General features: G+C 39.5%; 1 protein-coding gene across 6 annotated transcripts in view; it reads right to left on the reverse strand.

Moving 5' to 3' along the window:
* NTNG1 (netrin G1) overlaps nt 1-26,842 on the reverse strand; it is a 271,609-nt gene that overhangs the window by 43,772 nt on the left and 200,995 nt on the right. For 3 of the 6 annotated variants that reach the window (XM_039329618.1, XM_039329615.1, XM_039329616.1), the window contains one exon: nt 10,522-10,587. The exons of 2 other annotated variants lie outside the window; for them this stretch is intronic. In XM_039329618.1, coding sequence (XP_039185552.1) covers nt 10,522-10,587 — 66 coding nt within the window. Of the gene's footprint in view, nt 1-6,611; nt 6,672-10,521; nt 10,588-26,842 lie in introns of all 6 variants that reach the window. One more of the 6 variants, XM_039329620.1, reaches the window with a different exon arrangement.

The following is a 26,842-nucleotide window of genomic DNA, read 5'->3' on the forward strand; positions in this document are numbered from 1 at the left end:
ACTACCAGGAGACACCTCTTCTGCCTGGTAAAATTTTGGTTGTATTTTTCTCTAACTTTCTAGATATTGTTGAATTATGTGTCCAAAGAGATAATTAGAGTTACTGACTTACATTTTAAATAATTAGATGAAACTTACATTTTTGTCACCCATTTGTATCTGTAATTTATCAATGAAGAATGAAACGTTCACACATTTCATTTATCTTATGGATGTTTCATATTTATTGCATGCAATATGTGTCACAGATCATCTGTATGGAAGGAAATATATCAACTTAATCATCAGCAGCTTAGCATATTCCCCCCTTAATGTCTTGAAAATGATCCATTCACAATTCTAACCAGCAAGTTGTTATATTTATTTAATGGGGAAATAAGACACCCAAGGCCATCCATATATCTAATATTAGTCCGGAGCTACTTAGTTTTCACCAGTTAATAATTGAAGCATTTTAAGTAAGAGTCATACTCCCCATTCTACTTTATAGTTATGGATTTGATCAATCATATCACTCTTCTAATGACAGCAGAGCCCCAGTGAACAGTTTCTGAAATGACAGCCGATTTCTATTGCCTTTGAACTAATGCAGAATATACAGGAAGAAACTGAAGAGTTCTTCGTGACAGACTATTGTTTTACCTGTAGAAATTTAGCAGAGAGGGTCAATCATCTCAATTTCAGATGTTGAGACTATGACATATAAGGCCCAATTAAGTGCCTCTGCCTTTGAATCTGCAAAGTTACTTAGCAAATGATAATGCTCAGTGTCTCTTGGCAATGGGTACAATTGACTTTTGAAGTACAAAGCCAATACAGATACGAATGAATGACAGCAGTGCTTGCCTGATGTTCTTCCCGCTACAAACTGGTGGAATTTGTTTCACTCTTACTTTTAATACAACGCCACCATGGGTTTGGCTAAGTTATTTCCATTGACCGCCCAGCCCAACTTTTCATAACTGAGCAGAATTATGAACAGAACCATATAAATAGATTTCCCACTATCCTGATACGAGAAATAGAAACTTATGGTTAATTTTCCACCGGGATTGTGTAACATAGAAAAAACAGGTGCGTTCCAGTTGCAGCTGCGCTCTACAATGGCAATTATTCAGCTACACAGAATTGTAGCAGAGTGTGTGTGTGTGTGGGGGGGGGAAATGATGTAGGAACCTGGAAGCTCCCGACTGCTCTGCTTCTCTGGGCTGCCAAGGCACTGGCATCTACGATAGTTCCTGTCAGCTTTTCCTCACCCTCCTCTGAGCAAATTCTAACCAAGTATGGGCGGCAAGAGGAGAATAAACAATTACTCTGGCCACTGTGTGGAACATTTTATCTTATGAGTGTTGAATGGCTTCAAGAGTCATGTCTTCCTCTAAATCATTTTTTTTGGGGGGGGCGGAAGACATAGGAGTCATTGAAATATTTTGCAAACGTAAATCCTTGACTTACAACCATCAAGTAGAGAACCAACCTAGAACAAAGGAGAAATTCTCCGACAGTTAGAACAATTAATCAGTGTAACAACTTGCCTCCAGAATTTGTGGCTTCTACAACGCTGGAGGTTCTTAAGAAGAGATTGGATGAGCGTTTATTTATTTATTTATTTATGAGACTTATATACCGCTTTAAGTGCAAGCACTCTCTAAGCGGTGTACACCAGTAAGCAATGTATATATATATTTACATTGCCCCCAACAATCTGGGTCCTCATTTTACCTCGGGAGGATGGAAGGCTGAGTCAACCTTGAGCTGGTGAGATTTGAACCGCTGACCTGCTGAACACAGTCAGCTAAAGTGGCCTGCAGTACTACACTCTAACTGCTGCGCCACCTTGGCTCGAGGTGTCTGAAATGGTATAGGATCTCCTACTTGAGCAGAGGGTTGGACTAGATGACCTCCAAGGTCATCTCCAACTCTGTCATTCTGTTAAATAATGCAACATTGGGATTTTTTTTTAAAAAAAAATAATGTGACATTTAGCAACCATTTGAAGTTACAACAGTTACGACCAATTTTTACACTTACACCTGTGATAGCATCCTCACAGTCATGTGATCAAAATTTGGGTGCTCGGCAACTGGCACATATTTATAAGAGTTGCACTCTCCCAGGGACAGCTGGTCACTATTTTTAACCTCCCCAGCCAACTTCCAAAAAGCAAAGTCAATGGGGGAAGGCAGATTTGCTTAATGACTGCATGATTCACTTAACTGCAGTGATGCATTTAACAACTGTGGCTAAAAGGCTGTAAAATGGAACACAACTCACTTAACAAATTGCTTGCTTAGCAACCCAAATGTTGAGCTCAGTTATGGTCATAAATCAAGGACTACCTGTAGTATGACAATAAACTGGTCTCATGTGTGCAAGGAGTCCTCACCCAGATGTAAGAAGTGACTTGTAGGCATTAGTATTTATGACCAAATTCCCATTTAGGAAAATAGAGCATGACAGACACATGCACAGAATGGAGCACAAGCCAATTACTATATATGCTTCTGATTTGCATGAACAGACAATGATTTCAAGCCATTCCAGTTAAAAAAAAAGTAGCTGAAAAAGAAAGAACAATTTTATTTAATTTTACTATGATAAACAAGTTCTTGCGGAAAGTCTATAGAGCAACCAAAATATATATTTCCGGGCATTTATCACCTCCCTTTCATGCCCACAATATCCACAGACTTTCCAAACTAAATAATAAATTCATATAAGATTTTGGCATTTGTGAAGAAAGTCTCACAATGACTTGGGATGGAATCACTGAAATTTTGTTAAGATCTCAGATGTCTTAGATGAGGAATCATGTGAGGTTATACTATTGTTCCTGTTGGTGCACTGCTGCTGCTACTACAGCAAGCAAGCAAGAAATTCATTTCTTTCTCTGCACAGCTCTATGAAATCTGTTGTTTTGCAATAAGGAAAGCAGCCTTGATGTAGATTAATGGCAGGATACAATTGTTAATTTCCATGAGCAGAATGATGGGAAAGTCTGGTTCTTTTCATTTATTTGGAACAGACTTTGAGGTGGGTGAAGGCTGCAAAGAGGAGGAGAGACCCATTGTGAAACTGGAACTCCTCCTGAATACTAGTGGATTCTACTCTACATGGACAACTTGGGTAGACAATTGTAGTATCTCTTCTAGTTTGCATTCTAAATACAGAATTGAGAGTATGTAGCTATGAAGATAATCAGGATGTATTATATACATGAAACAATACAGTATGTTGAAGGATACCTAACTATACATCTTATATATTCTTTTTTGTACCAACATCGTATGTGAAAAATGCAAATTACATGCTGGCTCCTTCATGAAAACTATTATTATTATTATTATTAAATTATAGACAATCCTCGATCTGCAGCTACAATTCAGCCCAAAGTTTCCGTTGTTAAGACAGTTGTTAAGTGAGTTTTGCCCCACTTAAGATCTTTCTTGCCACAGTTGTTAAATGAATCACTACAGTTAATTAAATTAGTAACAGTGGCCAAGTCAATTTGGCTTCCCTGTTGACTTTGTTTGTCAGAAGGTCACAAAAGATGATCACATGACCACGGGATACTGCAACTGTCATAAATATGAGTCAGTTGCCAAGCATCCAAATTTTGATCATGTGACCATGGGGAGGCTGCAATGGTTCTAAGTGTGAAAAATGGTCATAGGTCACTTTTTTCAATGCCATTGTAACTTCAAACAGACACAAACAGACCAGGATCACTGGTATTCCTTTTAACTTGAGAGAACCCCTAGGTGTGTATCAAAGTGACTCTCATTCCCATCAAATGTCATTCAAATAAACCTTCAGCCTAACAGAGCCATGTTCGTTCTTGGAACATTGGAACATTTCTTTGTCTGATGCCCAATAAGAAAATACAGTCAAGGTGATGTTATTTTTTTTATTTCTGTCCTTAATCCAATTTTGTAATGGGACAGATTTTTATTACCCCCTGCATTTCCTTCTAATTTCTCCCACACCCATAGATTCTGCATTTTCTTACAAAGTAACTACTTTTATGTCGTTCTGGAATGATTCACATTAAGCCCACACTAAATCCTGTTGATCAAATTCTAAAGCCATATTGCAAACCATTCCTATTGCTTTGCCAACCAACAACAATCTGTTCCATAATTTTAAATCAGGAGGTAATTAAAACATAGTCTTCAAAAGAAAATGAGGTGGTAATAAATTTCACCATATTGCTTTAAGCGACTCTAAAATAACAAAACCGATCCATGAATAAAAGTGACCATCAGATCGAAGGACACAACTGCAGGTATAAGAACAACATGAATAATGAATAAGTTGGGCAGGAAAATGGCAGAGAAAATATAATTGTAAATAAATCATTAAAATATTGCAGCCACTTGGATTATATCTATATCTATCAAAAAAACCACAACCCTGTTTAGTTTTCAGGAAAAAAAAAAACCTCATTTCTGTCCTCTTTTTAGGTAGTTGAATTAATGTAAACACATTTATATTTCAATAACAAAACCATATCTCTGCTAAGTTAGTTAAAAAAGAATTTTTTAGATTAAAAGCAGCAAACAAGGGAAAGAAAACATGACAATGTAACAATGCAGGGTTTTTCAGTTACAGAAACTGAAATGCAAGACACCTCCGTAAGCTTCATTAGCTTCCTTAGTTCACGTAGACATTCCTGCGCCACTCAGCCCTGCCTAAGAAATTCTTATTCCATCTCCTGAATTATAAGAAAATATTTGATGCGAAGTATTTATATCAAAGGATTTTGTCTTCAAGCATTTTGGTGCTGGAAATCTGAGTAGGATCTGAACTTCTAATTCTAGTAGAGGTATTAATAATGCATTGCTTATTCAAGGAGAATTAGCAACATTGATTTCTGAGGATGGATAGATGGATGGATGATAGACAGATAGATAGATGATAGATAGATAGATAGATAGATAGACAGACAGACAGATAGACAGACAGACAGACAGTCAGACAGATAGTTGAAATATGCCAAATGGCAGGTCTTTTCTCCATTGATTTCCTCATGATATCCTCATTTGGATTTCACTGGGAAAAAAATCTTTGCCATTTTCTCTAGGAGTGTCAGCACTTTGTCCTTTGCTATGGATCAGATTATTTTATTTCGCAAGGCAGTTGTGTTTGTTCTTCCTAATTATACTGCAATTAAGGAAAAGCTTCTTTACACCATTCTCCCCCTAGCATCTCCATCACTTGCTTTCTTTCCCTGTGCATTACAAAGGAAGAAACAAATTTGATTTTCATTATCAACTTAGAAATTTTGCATTAGACCTAACTTGCTGCAGTTCCGTTAACAGCCATTCTGATTCATTATCTATCCCCTAAGGTCATTTTTTTTTCTTAATCAATCTGAAAGCTGCAGCTCTCATGCCATAACTAATGATTTATTGCCAACAATAGCATAACTTATATAAAACTGCAATCTTTCACCAACATGCTTATAAATATAAAATACTGAAGTTAAAAAAAAAGCAGAAATATTTCCAGTCTATGAATGACAGATGCTCATTTGGGGAAGGTTGTCTGGGAGCTGTCAAGGCAACTGTGCTGTGCTTTCAAAATGTCAATATGATGCCATTATTTTGATAAAACATTGAAATCATATCACTGCATGAAATATCCAAAATGCACATGATCCAGCAAGAAGTTCAACGCTACTGTTAGTGCCTCAAGAAAGAAATAAAGAAAAAAGAAAAGAAAACAAAGAAAGTTGCTCAGAGCATCGGAGAAATATCAGCAGAAAACCCATGTGCTGCAAGTGCCATTTCACACATTTATCAAAGGAGGAAGCTGCCTATTAAATAACCTGCTTATTTCATTGGATATGTTACAGCAGTGTAACATGGTGTTTTTTAATAGATTGTAAGTCATTTGTGCAAATAGGATATAATTCCCAATATAATGCTAAGTCCTAATGTGGCTCTTTTTTCAGTCTATTTTCCTCTCTTTTTGAGTTTCCTTCCTATTATTTTTTATTTTTCATCTCCATCTAGGTGACTAGCAACAAGACAGATGATTTTTGCCAAAGCTCTGAAATGAAATTAAGGCAAGACCTACCCAAAGCCCCAGAGCTGCAAGTTCTCTGTGGCCGGTTCAAAATTATACATGGAATCAAGTGTCTTGTGATGCACTTAACTGCCCTTTTCTGGAAAATAATTCTTCATTTATTTTATGAAATTAAGGAAATTAAAGAAAATGTTTTTTTTAACCAGTGTCAAGCTCAATGACAAGCTAGCTGAAGAATAAAACTCCTTGTTGCATCATGCACTGGTAGCTTTGCTGTAAGAATTGTAGTGGGCACATTGCAAACCAAACCACCAAAATCACCAAAATGTTTTTCCCTCTCAAATGCTGTATCAATAGGATTTGATGCTTCATAAGATACATCTGCTGATTTATTTTAAATTGGATTCAACTGAAAAATTCCTTCTTCCATTGCTTAGTGCATGATTCCCTCTTTTAGTAACCTTGTGTTAACACATACAATGCTCTTTTAACTAGAGCATTTTGCTGTTCTTCCACATTTATAGGATACAATGGTTGTCACAATATAGGAAATGCTAATATACAAATGCAGGAATTTCTGCCTCTTTTGGGGATTGCAACTTGGACTGAAAAAACAGCAAACACAGCTAAATTTGGAATAACTGAAAGCAGGTATTTAGAGGGTTATGCCCTAGAGCAGACATGTCAAACAAAAGGCCTGTGAAGTGGTTTCATGTGGCCCACGAAGTAGTTTCATGTGGGCCGCGAAGTCATCCTGGAAACAGTGAGGGAATGGCCCCCACTACCTTGACCCTGGCCCAGGCCAGCCGGGAACCAATGTACAATTTTGTGGTGGCCATCTTGACACTTGCCTCGGTGGACCATGCCTTGGCACTTGCCCTGGTCCCACCCGCTTCTGCCAGAGACCCTCATATCTGTCCCACTCATGCCCAGGCCCCCACAGGCACCCTTGACGCGAATGATGTAGAACTGGCCACGCCCACCCAGTAGACCACACCCACTCTGGCCACACCTACCCAGCCCCCCAAGGGCAACAGCAATGCTGAGGCGGCCCTCAGTGAAATTGAGTTTGACACCGCTGCCCTAGAGCAAATCATGTTTGATTGATTATTTTATAGGGAGATTAATTTGATGCACCCATGTTTGGGTCTTTTGTGTTTATATTGTTATATTGTACAATACATATGTGTGTATGAGTGTGTGCATTGCATACTTGTATGTTTTGTCTTTATGCTAGGTGCAAATTTTAATTCATATGGAAAGATAGATATTGGGTATAATTCTCTGCATGAATTGGAATTCTGCTTTGCTAGAAATCTAGTACATTGGAAGAAGAGGTGTACTTACAGATATGAACATAGTATTTCTCCAGAGGTCTAGTACATTTTGTCAAGACAGGAGACAATTGGTTTATATTTCAAAGACCAGAAAGCAGCCCAGTTTCCTATCTGTATTAATGTTATCCACCCAAGTGGAAAGGGAGAAAAACATGATGGTTTTCTCCCTTTCCTTATATACTGTAGTTATGGGAAGAACTTTTTCAGAATTTGCAGTATCTTTTTTCCCCCTTAATTTTTAAATCACTGCCATGTAATCGCTTAGATGTAGATGTGATTTTCTTACTAAGGTTTTGTTCTTTAAAATTAAATGAAATTCCATTTTTCCTGATGGATCTCTACTTATTTACCTTACAACTACCACTAAACCATTTTTCAGTAAGTACAACTGTGATGAATATAAGCATTCACAGAGAATGTATTCCATTTCAACTAACAACTCATTTATTGAATTATCATTTTACAATCTAACCTGAACAATATGACTCAGTTGCTTGGCTGATGCCCGAGTTCTTTTGCTACAAAAAAAAAGCTTAATTGCTCAAGAGCTATAGCATTTTCAAATAATAGTTTGAGATTCTTTACAATCATTTATGATACAACACATGGGTTTTGCGAAAGGTTATTTCTCTCATTATTGCCAATGGCCAATTTTCATAAATTGAACAATAAACAATGCAATCTAGAATTCAATACTAATTTTGCTGGTTAGCTGTAGGACTAATATTTGTTATTGCAGAATCAGGCCGGAGATAGCTAATTTCAATAATTAGCAGAAGATTAAAAATGTGTCTGATTTTTAAATATTTAAGCATTGCAGGAATAAAAATACTCTGAAATGATGAAAGCTTGTGATAATTGGGAATAATTTTTGTGGGCTCCAATAACATTAACACGGATTTGTTCTACACTAGCCTTTGGTTGGTATATTTTGTAGTTCTGTAAAATGAAAGCAGAACATAGTAACATGGAAGCAAAGTAGATTGAATCTAATTTATCCAGTATGGCACTGCAGTTGTCAGTGCTGCCATCCTGCTTTGCCTCATCACTACTTCACTGATACCAGACTGCTATAAAATATCTCTCTCTCTCTCTCTCTCTCTCTCTCTCTCTGTGTGTGTGTGTGTGTGTGTTTGTGAAGGAAGCTAGCAAGTAGGGAGAGAGAACAATGAAACTGAAACCACTTTGAGTGCCTGCAGAGACATCAGCTAACTGACCCCAAGGTCACAATCATGGAATGGAACCAGAGCCTGTCAAACCTCAGTACCAAAACAATTTGTTGGATACAAGGAGATAGAAAATATTAAAAGAGCAGAAAAATATATTTCCTCAAAGGAGCTTAAAAATGCAGGAAAGCATGCCTAGTTTTTCTTAATAGCCCCAGATCTCCCTTCTCCAAGCAGAAACCAGCTCTATAGAGATGCAGATGTAAATCCAGGGAGCTAGGGGATTAAGAAGACCAAAGACCTAAAATCTACATACCCCATCCAAACTCTTAAGAGTCATCAGCCCCAGGGAGGCAGGATATGACCTTTGGACATAATAAGATTGACCCATTATCATCAGAATACCAGAAAGGCACACTCAGACTCAGATCAAAGTTCATGCCACAGCAACAGCTCCAAATAAAAGGGTCCAGAGGGTATAAAAACCCACTTCCTACATGTGCTCAGTCCTTTTTTTCACTTTTCTTGCTGCCAGAACCATCTTCCTGTCTGGCTCTCCTCTCCAATAAACTACAACTTTCTTCCCAAAGCAGTTACCATGTTTATTCTCAGCTTGGATGAACCATGATGAAGACTTTTCTTCCAACAGTGTTCAACCCTCAGACCTGGCTTTTTCTGTCTTGCAACCACTTGGCTTTGGCAAAAGTATCCCTTTCCCTACAAATGCAGTCATAGGCTTTCTTTCTAAATGACTAGGTTAGGGCAAACTCAACAGAAGTTCTCCAAGAGGCATGGAAAGAAATGGTGAAATATAATATAGAACCCATGAGTAAAACAATTCTAGCTGCTAGTAATTTATGCATCTAGCACAGTCTTAGTTTCTTTCCTATGATCAAGGACTAAGACAGCAGTTTTTCTAATCTAGCTCTCCAATAAATTGCTAATACGCTTTGTTTAGCTTAGAAACTATTTCCTGGATCTTCTTATGCTCATTTCTTCCTCCATCTGTATTCATTAGAGTTTAAAAGGAACATCCTGTGTATAACGATGGCAAGCTGTAGACCAACACCATTTGTTTTAAGAAACATAATAATTCCATGGGAAGTACTGAACAGACTTCCACCTGACTGAATGTATTTTCTGTGCAAAAGCTCTACAGAAACCAACTTTAAAATGCTGACATTTCTTGCTACTTCTTTTATTCTTCTCTCACCCTGGTCTCTCTCTTAAACCCACATCATTTTTCCTCCTGAAATAATCATCACACCAGTCTGCCAGTAAATTATTTACGTGTGAATGTTGCTGGAATTCAGAAGTGGAACTGATGCACACTAGGGATTCCGGAGAGAACAGTTACTGAAATTGTTGGAATGTGACGCTTTCAGCATGTTCACACACACACACACATACACATACATAGGAAGTAACTGACAATGTGACCTAACCTTGTGTGGAAAAAAATAAAGGCTTGAAAGAAAAAGAAGAGCTTCCCCTTTTTTTGAAAATGCTGCATTGTTCAAATAAATTTCCTGAGAATATGGTTTTGCTTTAACTACCACAAGTTGGTCTCATTCCAATTTCATCTCTGAATTATCAACTGAAATAACATTCATTTCAATTAAGCAAACAAAGCAGAAAAGAGAGACATTAAAATGATCTGATGGAGACAAAGAGAATCTCTGGCAATCAAGAAGTCTCAAAACTTACTTTTCATGCAAACCCTGCTATCTATATAATTCCCCTCTTCTTAGGGATAACCATATTCAATTTAAGCTATAAAAAGTGCTTATAACTTTGATGAGGAAGATCTGTACACATTATAAAAAGTCTTTTCATGTAAGATTCATTTTTATGAGCATAATAATCCCCAGTAGGTTGTTTTCGACAGTATATTTTCTTCTCAGTCGCATAAAAGGATTTTTTTTCCCCCTGGGTCACTGATTCTATGAAAAGCAGTTAAAGTCATAATAGACCAGTAGGAATTTTACCTTGATTTGGGTTAGAAACCCCAAGGGAAGATATATTCGGCCATATCTTATCATACTTTGGAGGAGCTGCATGTATTGGGGGGAAAAATTAGGATTTGTTATTTACAATATGCGATAGATTTTTTAAAATTTAGCTTTGTATCTAAGCACATGGGTATGGAGAACAACACAGAGCACAGACATCTATCACTGGACTTTGTCAATGAAACATTAGGACAATATACATCACTGCCACATTGAACAAACAGAAGCAATTGATGATTCCCAAAACATTGAATGTACATTTAAAAATTTTGTGTACTCATATGATAATGTTTTATCTTTTATAATTTAACAGATACAATTTAATGTAGTGGATGTTTATTATCTGGCTCTTTCTAAATCAGCGGCTTCTACAGAGTAGGAAAGATTGCCTACTTCTTTAGCAGTATAATGGATAAGGATGGCAAGTGGGAGTTTCAGCTGTTTGTTTGATTATTTGTTTAGATTTTTCCCTCTGGAGAATTTCCTGTTCTAGGCATCAAATAGTACTATTAGTCAATAACCTTATTCTTGATGTTCAGGAATTACATACTAAGATTCCTCATTAAATCAAGCAGACAAAATCTCAGCCTAAATCTAAAAATAAAAAGAATGATTTGGGCCAATATTGACAACACTGATGTTTATGTACCAAAACAACAAATTGGAATAATTATATTTGAACTCTTAGAATACATTGCATTTTGAACCATTGAACTTTGCATTCCTAAAATGCAAAGTGGAATTTAACCACACATTCCTTGGACACTCTATCTGATTTACAAGTAATCAAGTTTCAATTTCTTCTTTCCATCTCACTGCATCTTGTTACCTATCTGGGAAACTTTCTTGAACTACAGGATGGTTCACACATGCATGTGCATCACAGTGTTGACTGATGATTATCAAGTTTTTTATGATTCCTAGTGATCAGATTTATAGATTTTCTCCATTGTAATCTATTCCTAATCTGGTCTTTTTACACTGTACTTCTACAGTGTACCTTTAAGTGCAATGTACACTTAGAATCAGCAATGGAATGAGTGAACCACGAATGAGATGTGAAATGAAAGTTTTCTCTGGTGCATATAGTTTTGATGCTCAATTTATGCACTGATGTTACATCTGAAGCCAATGAAACCAGTTATGAAAAAAAACAAAAACAAATTAGTGACTGCTTGTATAGACTTCTATGGTATCTACACCATGCTACTACTCTGCATAAGTTTGCTTCTTGTGAGGAGAATCTGTGGTATCCATAATTCTATTTAAACCAATAACTCTGAATATAAGACTATTAAACTTTATTTTTTTTTCACAGAAGTTGAAGAATAATACAGAATGTTAGAGTCGGAACAATTCACTAAAGTCACCTAATCAATTGTTTAGTTTTTTTAAGACTTGGCATGTTTAAAGAAAACAACGAAGTATGCTGCCATGTCAAACCATTTATTTTCTATAAACAAATTCTCTGCTTCTCTCACAAATACTAAAAATATACATAGAAAGCTGTGGGTTTGGGTATGTAATACTTATGAGGAAATCAGCTAGTGTCACATAGTGAAAAGTATTTTGCAATTTCCAAAAAGCTATCTGTGTTTGTGCATGCGCTATACAATAATTTTTATTATAATGGAACCAAATTTGATTCTGTTTCATATTTCATATGAAATATCTATAGCTATTTTTTAAAAAAATGGATAGCATGTAACACTTTTCTATAACAGAAAACATCCACTTTTTGTGAGGTTAAAATTGTTTGAATCCTCATTTAATACGCTTTTTAATGTTGTATTACTAAATATTCTGATCATTCTGACTTGTTTTATCTTGATTTCCTATTATCATATCAGTCTGATTTTACTTCTTTAACCACAGCTAAGTACTCTTCTATAACTTCTATACTCTTCTATAGTACAGTATGCCGTGGTATCTCTTTTAACTCTTCTTAGATATTTTAGAACAATTATTTTTTCTTTTTAATCCTAATTAATTGTAATTTTCTTGTTTTACTTACAGGTGTACGAACGAATAAAAACGGATAAAAATGAATCCTTCTTGTAATCTCATACACTGTTCCTCACCTAAAGCACTATGACGTAGTTTAATAGAATGACTTGACACCTCAATTAATTGCGTGTTTTTTCTGTTGGGTAAGTGAGTAATTTGGTTACATATTTTTGTTATGGATGCTAAATTGTCATTCATTTTATTCTACCTATTTAAAGCAACAGATTACAGTATCCAGATAAGCTTAATAATTTAAAGTCTAGCCAAAACAGACAAATTTGGGTCAGTATTTATTATTATTATTATGGATCATCGCACAGTCAGCCAGATGTTCAGACTGAATTTGGCATTTTGTCTACCTTATTATTATTATTATTATTATTATTATTATTATTATTATTATTATTATTATTATTATTATTATATAATCTGTTGCTAAATTAGGCAAAGTTTATGTAAATTCCTATCTCTCCAAACATTTCCCAGGAAAGAAATTATTTCAGTTTCTGTTTTTCCCTTGACATGTTGCTTGCCACTACTAGATTTGTAATCTGCTTAGAATATGCCCAAGTTAACTGTCCTGCTAAATAATGATCTAGAGCAAGGCTTTTCAACCTTTTCATCCATTGTACCACTTTTAGGATATGGCAACATCCGAGTACCACCAGTCGCCTAGCAAGGTGTCAAACACCTGACCCAAAAAAAAAAAAGGAAAAAAGTGATAAAGTACAGGTAGTCCTCGACTTACAACAGTTCACTTAGTGACTGTTCAAAGTTACAATGGCACTGAAAAAGTGCCCCCCCAAACCACAGCCGAGCAAGATACCTGCCTGCCCACCCGGCGGCGCTCTTCCTTCTCTCTGAGGTTTTCATTGTTCTGAGCATTTCTGTTGAGAATTAGCAGCGGGGGTGGGGTGGGGGGTGTTTGGTTTTTATTCCCCCTGTCTGCTGGGTGGTTGCAGCAGGTTTTGGTCACTTCACATGACCCTGGGACACTGTGACCGTCATAAATATGAATCAGTTGCCAAGCATCTGAATGTAAATCACAAGACCCTGGAGATGCTGCTACATTTCAACTGACCGGCGCTTCTTCTGGGCTCAGGAGCGCCAGGATCAGCGCTGAGCTCCAGTTGGAGCCTGGCGCTGATCCTGGCACTTCCACTGAGCCCTGACAGCCCTGCAGCTCCAGCCATCTCTCACTCAGTCTTGTGTGCTGCTGCCACTGGTTCAGCTCATTCCCCTCCCCCACTACCACTTTTCTAGGATGGTCATGTACCACCTGCCAGGTGCCAATGTACCACAGTGATCTAGAGAATGGCATGCAATAGAAGACTGTTCTCTGATTAACATTAAGGCTTACATAGGCATCATCTGTTCACCTGAGTTCCATTTTTTTTAACCCAATAGTTAGTTAGGGGAAGTCATTTTGAGTATGTATGTGGCTATGGAATGTTGTTGTTGTTTTTTTCGTAAAAAAAAAAATCCTTTTAAAGTAAGTATATCTTTATTTCAACAAAGTAAAACTTGTTCCCAAGTAAAAGTTATCTGGCATTAGTTCAGTAGAGGCAAATACTATTTTCGTCCAGTAGTCACAGTAAGATTAAAATGAAAATCTTAACACATTTTAATTAATCTTTTTTTATGAAGTGGGCAAATAATTGGCTGTGTTCCATTTGTGCTGTAAGTGCCTGTCCATTTAGTTGTAGAATATGGTATGTGTATAGGAGAAAGAGAAGTAATGTTTAGGACCTAAGCAACTGAATTACTAATGCACATGCATATGTAATCTCACCATTCATAAATCCATTATGTCCATTTTAATGTATTCAGTGGCAATAGTACAGTTAGATCACTAATTCTAAAGTACAAGATTTGAAAGCCGTGATAGGAAAGTGTCTTCTGGGAACTGTGTTAAGCTAATAGATGCTGCTTAAATCAATAGGACTTACTTTCTACTATACTAGGTGTGTGCTAGATTTGTGATTAAACAAATTTAGTTGTTCTGGAAATTTTAGAGTCAGGTTAAATGCATAATTAACACATACATTAGGATCTTATTTTTTTTAACCCCAAAGAATAATGGCTGCCCATCTACAAGCATATTTGGGAAGAGCTAATTATCTAAATCTATTATTGCCTGGCTTTAGATTTGGATATAATCCAGAAACAGTTCTTCTTGGGATGAGACATGGAAAATGCTAGTATGTCGCTTCTCCAAACAATCCAAGTCAAGGAATATTGCTGGAATAGAACAGGGGTTTGGGAATTGGAAGCACAGAATTTGTGTAAATTAATTCTTACTGGCAGGTCCATCATCAGAAATCAGCAATAGGAGATTTCTGTTTGGCTCCAGGGAGCTTGTATTGTGATATTCCAAAGGATTCTATTCTTTCCTCCCTGCAGTTCAGTATCTACATCAAGTCAATAGAACCCTGATTATGCTATCTTTTCTACCCGAATCAGGGAATGTTGCCTGACAAAAGTGATGGGCTAGGTAAGAAAAGGAATCTGAAACTGAAACGAAATAACATGGTAATGTTGTGGAATAAGGTTGCATTCTCTCCAAAGGAATAGATCCCTACAAGGACCAGGTGGTTGCAGTAGCAAGGAAGACATGGGCCCAACTCATACTGCTAAATTAAAACCCTACCTGGGTTCAGGATAATACCAATGAACATTGTCTCATAATTTCTTGACTGTATATAGTACTATAGTGTAATTTATGTCTGCCATTAGTACAGATGCACAATTGTTAAGTGAGATGGCAAAATGTAACGCCAGTCCTGAAAGCTGTGCACAGGTTGTCAGTGAACTATTAGAGTCAATTGACGTGTTGTCATAAGTTTGCAAAACTTTAACATGCATATATTTTAAATATTGGTTTCCTAAATGTCAGTCGATCTGTGCATTAGAACCAAGACCCGGCTCTTACCCCCAAGCGTTGGACTAAGATGGGGATTAAGCTGCAAGGATGATTGTTCTGGCAGCTGGGGAGAAGGTACTTTTGTTTTTAACTTTGTCTTTCATGGATTGTAAGTGAGCTCCCTAGAGTCATCCCATTAGATAGGTGGCTGTAAAAACTTGAGAAATAAATAATAAATAAATTTGTTTTTATTTTAGATTTGTTGTTTTACAGATTGTTGATTTTATTACAATGGTTTTTATTTAACATGGCTTTTATTTTTATTTTTTTACTGGCCTGTGCTTTACTGGGTGGAAATAATTACTGTATTAATAAGAATGAAGGGTCCTTGGTGCTGAGTTTGGCTGTTATCTAGCAGACGTCCTCAAACTAGGCAAGATCATCAGTGTTACTAGTGCCTTATTTTACCCCCGAGCTACAAATATTCTTTATTGATTAATAAGAATCCTTGTGTCCAAGACCAGGAGACATAGGGACTGAAGTTCCTTCCACACCAAGGGTAATCTTTATGTATATGATTCTAATCCAGATTCAGTTTGCAGGAGAAAATAAGAAATTTTCCCTCTTTGTATGCTATTTTCTTTTCTTTTTTCTTTAAAAAATCTTCATGTATTTTATAGCAAATAATTTAGCTACTTGTGTAATTTGTCTTTTATAGATATCTGTCCCAGGAGGAGTGAAGAATATTTTGCATCTTCCGCTGTATTTACAAATCAGTCATGCAAAAACACCTGCTCTTTGTAGCCTAGAGCTGAAACCTGTAAGTGGATTAATCTGAGGATTAATTTTTAACAAAATCACCAGCCCAGTGTTTCAAGAGTTTCCTTTTTTATCATGAAATCCAAAATATATAAATGGGTCTTATTTTTAGAAGTTATTCTGGTTGCATTAATGTAATAGGAAATTAAAATGACACATTAAACCTATCATTTGATTATAACAATATGGTAGCTTTCATTCTTATTTGGAACTCTCTTCACTGTCTCAGAAAGGCTGTAAAATGTAAGATTTGGTAATAGGCTGTCATCTGGCTCTGTCCTGGTAAAGAAGCTATCCAAGTTCCATGGGCTTCCAAAGAACCATCTCTATTAAACCAATCCTTATAATAGTAGTAGCAGATGAAGAAATTGAGCTTAACTGTTGACTTGGTTCTTGTCTTAAAGGAGCACTATAACAGCTTAGAACAGCGGTTCTCAACCTGTAGGTCGTGACCCCTTTGGGGGTTGAATGACCCTTTCACAGGGGTCGCCTAAGACCATCAGAAAAAACATATTTCTGATGGTCTTAGGAACCGAGACACCGCTTCGCATCCATCTCCGCATGGCCTCCTCCGCCATTTGCAGAGAAGAGACAGAGAGGCACTTTTGCTTCCCTTCTCTCTCTCTCTCTCTCTCTCTCTGGTGGACTTACCTCCTGCAGGGCTCCTGATTGGCCCTGCGCCTGGGTGCCCCACCCCCTGGGAGAAGCGCAGCCAGGGCCTTGTGGCTTTGGAGCCGCCCGGGGAAGCCCCGGGGTCCCTGCTGGGAGCGGCCCGCTGGAGGCCCAAGGGAGACCAGCCCCTGTGATTCCCAGCCAGCCCGACCATTGGCCCCGCTGGCTGGGAAGGCGCGCCGGAGTCCAGGCTACCGGGAAGGAAGGAGATGCAGCAATGGTAGGAGAGGAGACCCTCCTCCTGTGGCCTGGCACTGGCGGCGGCTTCCTTGCCCTCCTCTTCCTCCTCCCCTTCTTCCTCCTGCTGCCCCCCAGGCAGCTCGGGCGGGACAAGAGGGGTGCCTGGGGGGAGCAGCCGGGCTGGCAGAGGGGCTGGCAGGGGCTGCACGGCACCAGCCCCCACCATGGCTCCATTGATTGGCAGAGGGCTAAGCCGGGCAGCACGGAGTCCCGGCTGGGATGGCTGCTTCCTTGCCCTCCTCCTCTCCTTCTTCCTCCTGCTGCCCCCCAGGCAGCTCGGGCGGGTGCTGTCCCCACCGCGGCTCCATCGATGGGCAAAGGACGAGGCTGGGCAGTGTGGAGTCCCAGCGGGGGCGGTGGCCGGGACCCCGACGATGCAGCCATGTGCCGCTGCAACCACTGGAGCCACTGCCTCCCATCCTGCTCCCTCTCCCCGCCCGTTCAGCTGAGAACACGGCTGAGGCTGGGCCGGGGGTGGCAGGGACCTCCGACAATGCTGCCATAAGAAAGAGAGAGAAAGAGAGAGAGGAAAGAGAGAGAAACAAAGGAAAAGAGAGAGGAAAGAGAGAGAAAGAGAGAAAAAGGGGGAAAGGAAAGAGAAAAGGAGAGGAAAGAGGGAGAGAGAGAAGAGAGAGGAAAGAGAGAGGAAGAGGAAAGAGAGAGAAGCAGGAAAAGAGAAACGAAAGAGAGAAAGAGAAAGAGGGAGGAAAGAGAGAGGAGAGAGAGGAAAGAGAAAGAGAGGAAAGAGAGAGGAAAGAGAGAAAGAGATAGAGGAAACAGAGAGGGAAAGAGAGAAAGAGGGAGAGGAATGGCACTTCTCCAACCAGGCTGGGCGGAGCAGCCTTCCTGCCCCCCCCTCCCCAGCCAGCTGGATGGGGGGTTGGGGGTCACCACATGAGGAACTGTATTAAAGGGTCGCGGCATTAGGAAGGTTGAGAACCACTGGCTTAGAATGTTCCCTGGAGAACATCAGCCATTTGAAATGAAAGCTAAGTCAAAGCTGAGCTCTAAAGCAGGGCTTTTCAACCAGTGGTACGGGTACCACCTGTGGTACATTGGCACCTGGCAGGTGGTACATGACCATCCTAGAAAAGTGGTAGCAGAGGAGGGGAATGAGCTGAACTGGTGGCAGTACTGCACAAGCCTGAGCGAGAGATGGCTGGAGCTGCAAGGCTGTCAGGGCTCAGTGGAAGCACCAGGATCAGTGCTTCTTTGGGACTGTCTGGGCTCAGTGGAAGTGCCAGAATCAGTGCCAGGCTCCAGCTGGAGCTTGGTGCTGATCCCGGTGCTTCTGCTCAGTGCAGAAGAATTGCCAATCAGCTGGAATATTGCAGCATCTCCAGGGTCTTATGATTTACATTCAGATGCTTGGCAACTGATTCATATTTATGATGGTCACAGTGTCCGAGGGTCAGGTGAAGTGACCGAAACCTGCTGCAACCACCCAGCAGACGGGGGGAATAAAAACCAAACACCCCCACCCCACCCCACCCCCACTGCCAATTCTCAACAGAAATGCTCACAACAATGAAAACCTCGGACAGGAGGAAGAGCACCGCCAGGTGGACAGGCAGGTGTCTTGTTCGGCTGTGCCATGGGGAGCACTTTTTTCAGTCACTTTGAACAGTCACTAAGCGAACTGTTGTAAATCAAGGACTTTATCACTTTTTTCCTTTTTTTTTTTTTTGGTCATCGTGTTTTTGACACCTTGCTAGGCGACTGGTGCTACTCGAATATTGCCATATCCTAAAAGTGGTACAATGGGTGAAAAGGTTGAAAAGACCTGCTCTAAAGTAGTTGGTCATTGTGTTAGATTGTCTCCAATACAATGGTCAACCTTTTGCAGTAGTTAGCAAGCATTGAAAGTGGAGATTCCTATTCTAAAATAATGTGAGCAACTGAATGAGGAGGAGATAGGAGATTAGTGAGAGTAGGAGAACATAATGGGCAGGTAGAACCAGAGGCAAAGATAAGCGGAAGGCAAGAGGATAACACTGCATCATGTGATAGGATTGATGTATAAAAGTAGTGCAATAGAAAGAAGATACAGGAAGAAGTTAAAATCTAGAGAAAGAAAGAAAGGGAGAAAAAGAAGATAGAGAAACCCACAATAGCAATATTGCTGGACTCCTTAGGAGCTAGTAATATCCCCATGCACAATTACTGTGGTTTATCTGATCGACAGAAAGGATACCTGCAAAATTTTACATTTAATTTTGGCATTTTCAATGCTGAAACTCAATCCTATGCAGGTTTTGTTCAGAAATAACACCCAATGGTTTCAGCATGAATTGCAGTTTAACAGAAAAATCTGTACCTGTTCACCTGAGTAATGAGTCACACTGGTACATATGACTCATTAAATCTGACATTTGCATTATCTAATAATTTTCCTAGCTTACTCAAATATCTATCTCACTGAACCCATACTGCTTTTTTTTCCAAATCCAAAGTCCATTGAACTATGGATGACAACTCTTTCCTCTGAATGCAACTTCTTTTTGAGCATTCTATCAATTATACAATTTTTCTGTGAAAAAAGGTAACAGTCATGCAAGATATTAAGGGGCGCTTTTGGGTAATTTGCCCATTCTTGGCTGGATATTCTATGAACATCACTCAATTTCTGCCCATTTGTCAGTTTTATTCCATGCCTAAATGGTGGGATAAAAACTTTTTGGGAGGCTGCTTGTGAAGTCTTTAGGTACCTGGAAAAGATGAGTCATTCTCAACATGCTTCAATCAGAATCCTTTAATAGCTGGGCTATATAATAGCCACTTGTTCATTTACTGCAATTTGTTAGAAACATTCTTTTCCTGAACAGCAGGAAAATAACATAATGATGCTGAGATCACCGCAGAGATACAGATAAAGAAAAGGTACAGAATTGTAATATTCAGCCTATAATCTCAAAAAAGGCTTTTAAAAGAAAAATATTAAAAGGTACGGGGATTGGACATACGGTTGGTTTAGGCACTGTGAATTGTGAAAGGACAGAGAATGTATTCATTACATTTACATTTCATATTTTCTCCAGGATGTTATTTATAGGATTTTCACACTGCTTCTTATCTAGGCAAAGAACAGAGCCAGATCTGATTAGTTTAAGCACTGCTATATCCAGAGACAGGATTTTTGAGAACAGGTCTTTATGATGATTAGGCTACCTAAAACAGGGCTTTTCAACCTTTTCACTCATTTACCACTTTTAGGATATGGCAATATCCGAGTACCACCAGTCGCCTAACAAGGTGTCAAAAACTTGATGACCCCCCCCCCCAAAAAGGAAAAAAGTGATGAAGTACAGGTAGTCCTCGACTTACAACAGTTAGCTTAGTGACTGTTCGAAGTTACAATGGCACTGAAACAAGTGCTCCCCAAGGCACAGCCAAGCAAGACACCTGCCTGTCCACCCGGCGGCACTCTTCCTCCTGTCCGAGGTTTTCATTGTTGTGAGCATTTCTGTTGAGGATTGGAAGCGGGGGTGGGGTGGAGGGTGTTTGGTTTTTATTCCCCCTGTCTGCTGGGTGGTTGTAGCAGGTTTTGGTCACTTCACATGACCCTCGGACACTGTGACCATCATAAATATGAATCAGTTGCCAAGCATCTGAATGTAAATCATAAGACCCTGGAGATGCTGCAACATTGATTGGCAATTCTTGATTGGCAATTCTTGATTGGCAATTCTGCGCTGAGCAGAAGCACCAGGATCAGCGCCAAGCTCCAGCTGGAGCCTGGCGCTGATTCTGGCACTTCCACTGAGCCCAGACAGTCCCAAAGAAGCGCTGATCCTGGCGCTTCCGCTGAGCCCTGACAGCCCTGTAGCTCCAGCCAGCTCTCGCTCTGGCTTATGCGGTACTGCCACCAGTTCAGCTCATTCCCCTCCCTGCTACCACTTGTCTAGGATGGTCGCGTACCACCTGCCAGGTGCCAATGTACCACAGGTGGTACCCGTACCACAGGTTGAAAAGCCCCGACCTAAAACATAGTTTTACTTAACAATGAGCTCTGAACTTTCCCCTACTGCATGGGTGTCAAACTCGCTGCTTCATGTGAGGTGTTACGACGTATCATGAGGTTTTTTTACATTGCTAGAATTGGAGTGGGCGCGGCCTCCGCATGATGCAATAATTGCATCATGACACTCCTGCCCTACTGGATGTGTGCTATGATACTTGGCAAATTATTGCTCGACAACAGTTACAAGGCATAGCAGTACAGGAAATCCTCAACTTATGATAGTTCATTTAATGACCGAAGTTACAATGATACTGAAAATAGTGACTTATGACTATTTTTCATGCTTACGACCACTAAGGCGTCCCCCATGATCATGTAATCAAAGTTCATATGCTTGACAACTGATTTATATTTATGAAGGTTGCAGTGCCCCAAGGTCACGTGACCACCTTTTGCGATCTTCTAACAAGCAAAGCCAATGGGAAAGTCAGATTCACTTAACAACCTTGTTACTAACTTAAAAACTGCAGTGATTCACTTAACAACTGTGGCAAGGAAGGTTGTAAAATGGGGCAAAATTCACTTAGCAAATGTCTCACTTAGTAACAGAAACTTTGGGCTCAACTGAGTTCGTTAGTCGAGGACTAACTGCACACAATATTATGTTACCTATGTATCACATTTTATATTAAAAATAATGAAAAACAGTTTGAAAATAATAAATTGGGGATAACTTTCCAATTTTGGAATGCCTTACCAAATGTGGTCAGGTGACCATGTAGTTTTTAATGAATTCAGTTTATCTGAACATGGCAGATACTTTTCTGAGTAGATTGGGTTTTTAAAAAGTTGTACGTTTCCCCTGGAGAGGAAAAAAACCTTTTGCCAGAAATTGGAAGTTAGGGAAATTGTGACAGTAGTTGGGATAACACAATCTTTTTAAGTGTGATGGGTGACAACAAAATGGGATATTGTATAAATATTTATTTCCTTATAGTAGCAACTAATTGGCCAGACCAAGTTTTGAATGTTAGTCCTGGATTGTGGATCTGGACAAAGCCACCTGCCTCCAAATAACATTTTTTTTGGTTTATTTTATACACCCTCCCATTCCACTTCGGCATCTTCCTCATATAATTATAAGAGTAACATAGAAATAATCCTTAAATTTGTCGCCTCTTTTAATAAATTATTATAAATTTGCAATGCAATGGAAATACTAATAGATTTTAATTGAATGTCATTCTGAATAAGTCTGCTTATCAGTGTTTTTCTTATAAAAAGCTGGAAAGGATAAAGTCTCTGGATTTCTGGTGGAAGACTGTTTCACTAGGTAGATAATCGTGTGGAGAAAGATCAACTTTTTTTCTTCTGGATTTCACATAGAAAGGCAACCTTCAGTATCCCAACAGAGACATGTACACTAGATAGGTAAGTCCCAGTTTAAATGCATAGTCCTTAGTCTTATTAAGAGAGCCACTTTGGAGAAGTGGGCTAGGAACTGGGACACTGAATTCTAATCCTGCCTTAGTACAGAGTTACTTGGTGACCTTAGCCTAATGCCGTTCTCTTAGCCCTGGGAAGAAAGCATTGACAAATCACTTCTGAAATCTTGTCAAGAAAACTGCAGGAACTAGTGTAGGCAATTACTAGGAGTCAATACTGACTCAAAGGCACCAAGACAAACAAACAAACAAACAAACAATACTCTAGTTCCAAATGAGCACATATGTACATACATCAGCAAATGTACCAATTTATTCAAACTCAGCTATACTTTTGAAGGTAGAGGATTTGGATCTTAACCATGGCAGCAATTTAATCTAATCCCTGGGTACATTCCCCATACATTGATAGGTTTTTGCCAATCTTCTTGGCATCTAATCTCCAATCTCTTTTGAAGACTAGGATTCAACTCCAAGATTTTTTCCTCCAGGGTCACTGTTGTCGTTATGATAAGAAAGTGTTAAAAGCAATCTTATGGTAAGAATAAAGATACGATTGCCAATTTGGTGTGTCATTCATTCCAATTTATCCACAGATGAAGAATTTCCCTTTTGTGCTCTGGGAAGGTGGAAGCAATAGAGTATGTCCTTCATAAGGACATACTCTTACGTTGTCCCAATGCTATGTTTTTTATCAGCATGATCATGTTGTGTCACAATATAGATAGATGGATAGATATGGAGAAGTTGTTGTAGTAGTCTATAGGATGCAGGAAAAAATGTACTCAACTGGCACAAGAAAGCTTCCCCAATTCTTTTTTTTTTTTAACTATGCAGAATCTGAGATTCTTTTACTTTCTGCTTTTAAATTTACAGCAACAGTATTTTTATTCTGTATGCATGCGTATATAATATGGTTACTGACCAAAATGAAGAGAATGTATTTGACTTGATCTCAACTGGGATTATCCAGTTCCTTTTTTTTTTTTGCAAACATGTAAGTACCTATTCTGTCATGCATGCACAGAAATGTGTTCTGTTCCCCCCAATGCTGAAGTCCATAAGCTTGAAAATTGCTAGCAGATGGGACTTTATCCAGAAATAAAGAAATATCAATTTTGTTATTGTAGATCAGGGCTTTTCAACCAGTGGTACGGGTACCACCTGTGGTACACTGGCACCTGGTAGGTGGTATGTGACCATTCTAGAAAAGTGATAGTGAGGGAGGGGAATGAGCTGAACCGGTGGCAGCACCGCACAAGCCTGAGCGAGAGACAGCTGGAGCTGCAGAGCTGTCAGGGCTCAATGGAAGCGCCAGGATCAGCGCTGGAGCTCAGCGCTGATCCTGGTGCTTCTGCTGAGCCCAGAAGAAGCGCCGATCAGCTGGAATGTTGCAGCATCTCCAGGGTCTTGTGATTTACATTCAGATGCTTGGCAACTGATTCATATTTATGACGGTCAGTGTCCCAGGGTCATGTGAAGTGACCAAAACCTGCTGCAACCACCCAGCAGATAGGGGTGAATAAAAACCAAACACCCCCCACCCCACCGCCACTGCCAATCCTCAACAGAAATGTTCACAACAATAAAAACTGGACAGAAGGAAGAGCGCCGCCGGGCGGGCAGGCAGGTGTCTTGCTCAGCTGTGGCTTGGAGGGCCCTTTTTTCAGTGCCACTGTAACTTCAAACAGTCACTAAGTGACCTGCTGTAAGTCGAGGACTACCTGTACTTCATCACTTTTTTCCTTTTTGGGGGGGGTCATCAAGTTTTAGACACCTTGCTAGGCGACTGGTGGTACTCGGATATTGCCATATCCTAAAAGTGGTACAATGGGTGAAAAGGTTGAAAAGCCCTGTTGTAGATAACTCTCTGAAATCCATGGGTTATAAACCTCAAAATCTAAACTGTTGCTTGGCTGATGAAGGGCAGTATATACTGGACTCAATTTACCTTTAACTTTAGGGTTCCACACTGGGATTTCTACCAGGTGTAGCTTTTTTTTCCCCCTGTTCCTGCCTGACAAATTCTACCTGCTAAAATTTCCTGTGACAATTACCAGAGGCAGAGGAAGCCCTGTCTTCCTTGGCATCTGGCCACACTAATTGCTGCCGCCCGCTGCCCTTAGGCCTCTTCCAGTGAAAGAAAATTAAGACAGCGTTGCTAGGCAACAGCTGGCTTTTCCTTGCAGCTGTTCCAGGTCTGGTTTCTTGAGGTGGCAATGAAAAGTAAAGCATAAAATTTATTAAATGGTTCCAAGAGACTGTCTTCCAACTTCCTTAGAGAGAATTGTTTGCATGCTGTTGCAGCAAATGTTATTTGGCTTACCAACGCAGTCAATTTTTTTTTTCATAAATAGAAAATGGGAAGTTGTGGCTATGTTTACAAGACTTTCACACCATGTATTAGTAAAACTAAGAGGCTTCAATAAACTAAGGTTTGAGTGCAAAAGAAAAGACTTTAATTCACAACTTTTACACAACTGGGCTTTTCAGTTGCATGGAAACCGTATGTGCAGACATTTTATTGTGTAGCGATTAAGATCATCAAAGGTCTAATTCAGTATTTTTCAATGTTAGCCACGGTTAAGATGCATGGGCTTCAACTCCCAGAATTCCTCAGCCAGCTGCTGAAGTGGTTGATGTTAAGAAACACTTGTCTAGCCAAAAGTCACTAAAATTATGCACTGTTTATAAGGTAGATGGCATTAAAGGCTTGGGTGTACATGGAAAAATAAAGATGTAAAATCAAACTAGATATTGTGGCTGTGATGCCCACAGCTGCAGACAGAATGAATAAGGCACTAATATAGGGATTCTGAACTTGGTGTCTATGGATAGTTTTCAGAGGGTCTGTGAATTTGTATGGGAAAAAAAAAATTAAAACAGGGCTTTGAATGCTTGTAAACATTAAAAAAAGATTGGATGGTTGTACACCACACAATCATTATCTTTTGGTATCTTGATACCTACTATTTGAGCATAATTGCTTTATTTTGTAGTACAATCTATATGCATTTTATTTTATGCTTTTAAATATATTTTTCTGAGAAAGGGTCAGTAGCTTTCCAAGAGGCTCCATAGCAAAGAAAGGTTAAGAACCCCTGTAGTAGTTGTTGTTAATATGTGCTCAGGGCCAGTGATATTAATGCAAAGATTAATGGTAATGGCGCCCCCCTGGCCAGGCCTTCAGTCTTTTAACAAACAAAGCTTAATCTTGTCTATTGCAGGATTCTGAATGCTCACAAAGGAACCTCATAGGATCTGCTTCTGGTGACACAATGGCTGGCGATAGAGTGATTGGCAGAAACAGGCTGGTGGCAATTGCAAGAGATGTACTGAGCTGATCATCATTAGATGGCAGCAAAGAGATATAGAAAACCTTAAGACATATTTTCTGGGTTGGCTTGGATAGCTGCTAGAATGGGCATTTATTAGCAGGCTATAAATCTATTGCAGCCAAGGATTAACTGAGCTTAAGCTGTTTCCTAGTTAATAGAGAATAAGGAACTTTGGAAAAAGTTATTTCATAGTACTTTGAGGATAGCCTGCACTCATGGTCCAACAGGTCATATACACATTAAAACTGGTAAACCATCAAGAGTAGAGGTAGAAGATAAGCTAAGGTAAAATCCAGGATCCAAGGGATGGCAAAACAACCTACATGAGGATGAAAGCTGAGTTTTGAAGAGTAATTCCCAGCACCCTTCCCAAGAGGGAATGCCACAGATTTGCCACTTGGTTTCCAACTGAAGTACATCACACAGGAGCTCCATAGTCTGCCATTCCATTACCATTCCTATGTCTTTTAACTAGCCTCTTATAATTATGAAGTTCAGCTTTCTATCCCTGAAGCTTGGTTAAACACCTTTGCCTAGAACTGAGAAACTGAACTTTTGAGACTGAGAAACTGTCAGGGGCAGTGAGAGAGAAGGTCTGGGAATTTGCTGATCCTGTAAAAGCCAGACTGGAGTCACTGATTTCAGGACTGTGGGGTCTCCAGGAACACATCTGATGGTACTGGATGTCTCTGCTTGTGGTCTCTCTAGTTCAGGAGTCCCTAAGCCCTGGTCTGCAGCCCTCTGCCAGTCTGCAGTCCATTCGGAACCGGGTCATGGAAGTGGTGAGTGAGTGAGCACATGTGTAGCTGCATTTGTAAAAGCAGCACATGCATGCATGTGAAACCATCCTCTCCCCCTGTCCCACTGTCTCTGCTGGTCTGCCAAGGTGGAAAGGTAGGGGAACTCTGCTCTAATTCTATTCTGCTCAGCTGAGGACACGTCCTCCAGCAGA

This window comes from Crotalus tigris, unplaced genomic scaffold (assembly GCF_016545835.1).
Source record: "Crotalus tigris isolate CLP2741 ecotype Arizona unplaced genomic scaffold, ASM1654583v1 scf7180000024401.5802323, whole genome shotgun sequence".
Taxonomy (NCBI): domain Eukaryota; kingdom Metazoa; phylum Chordata; class Lepidosauria; order Squamata; family Viperidae; genus Crotalus; species Crotalus tigris.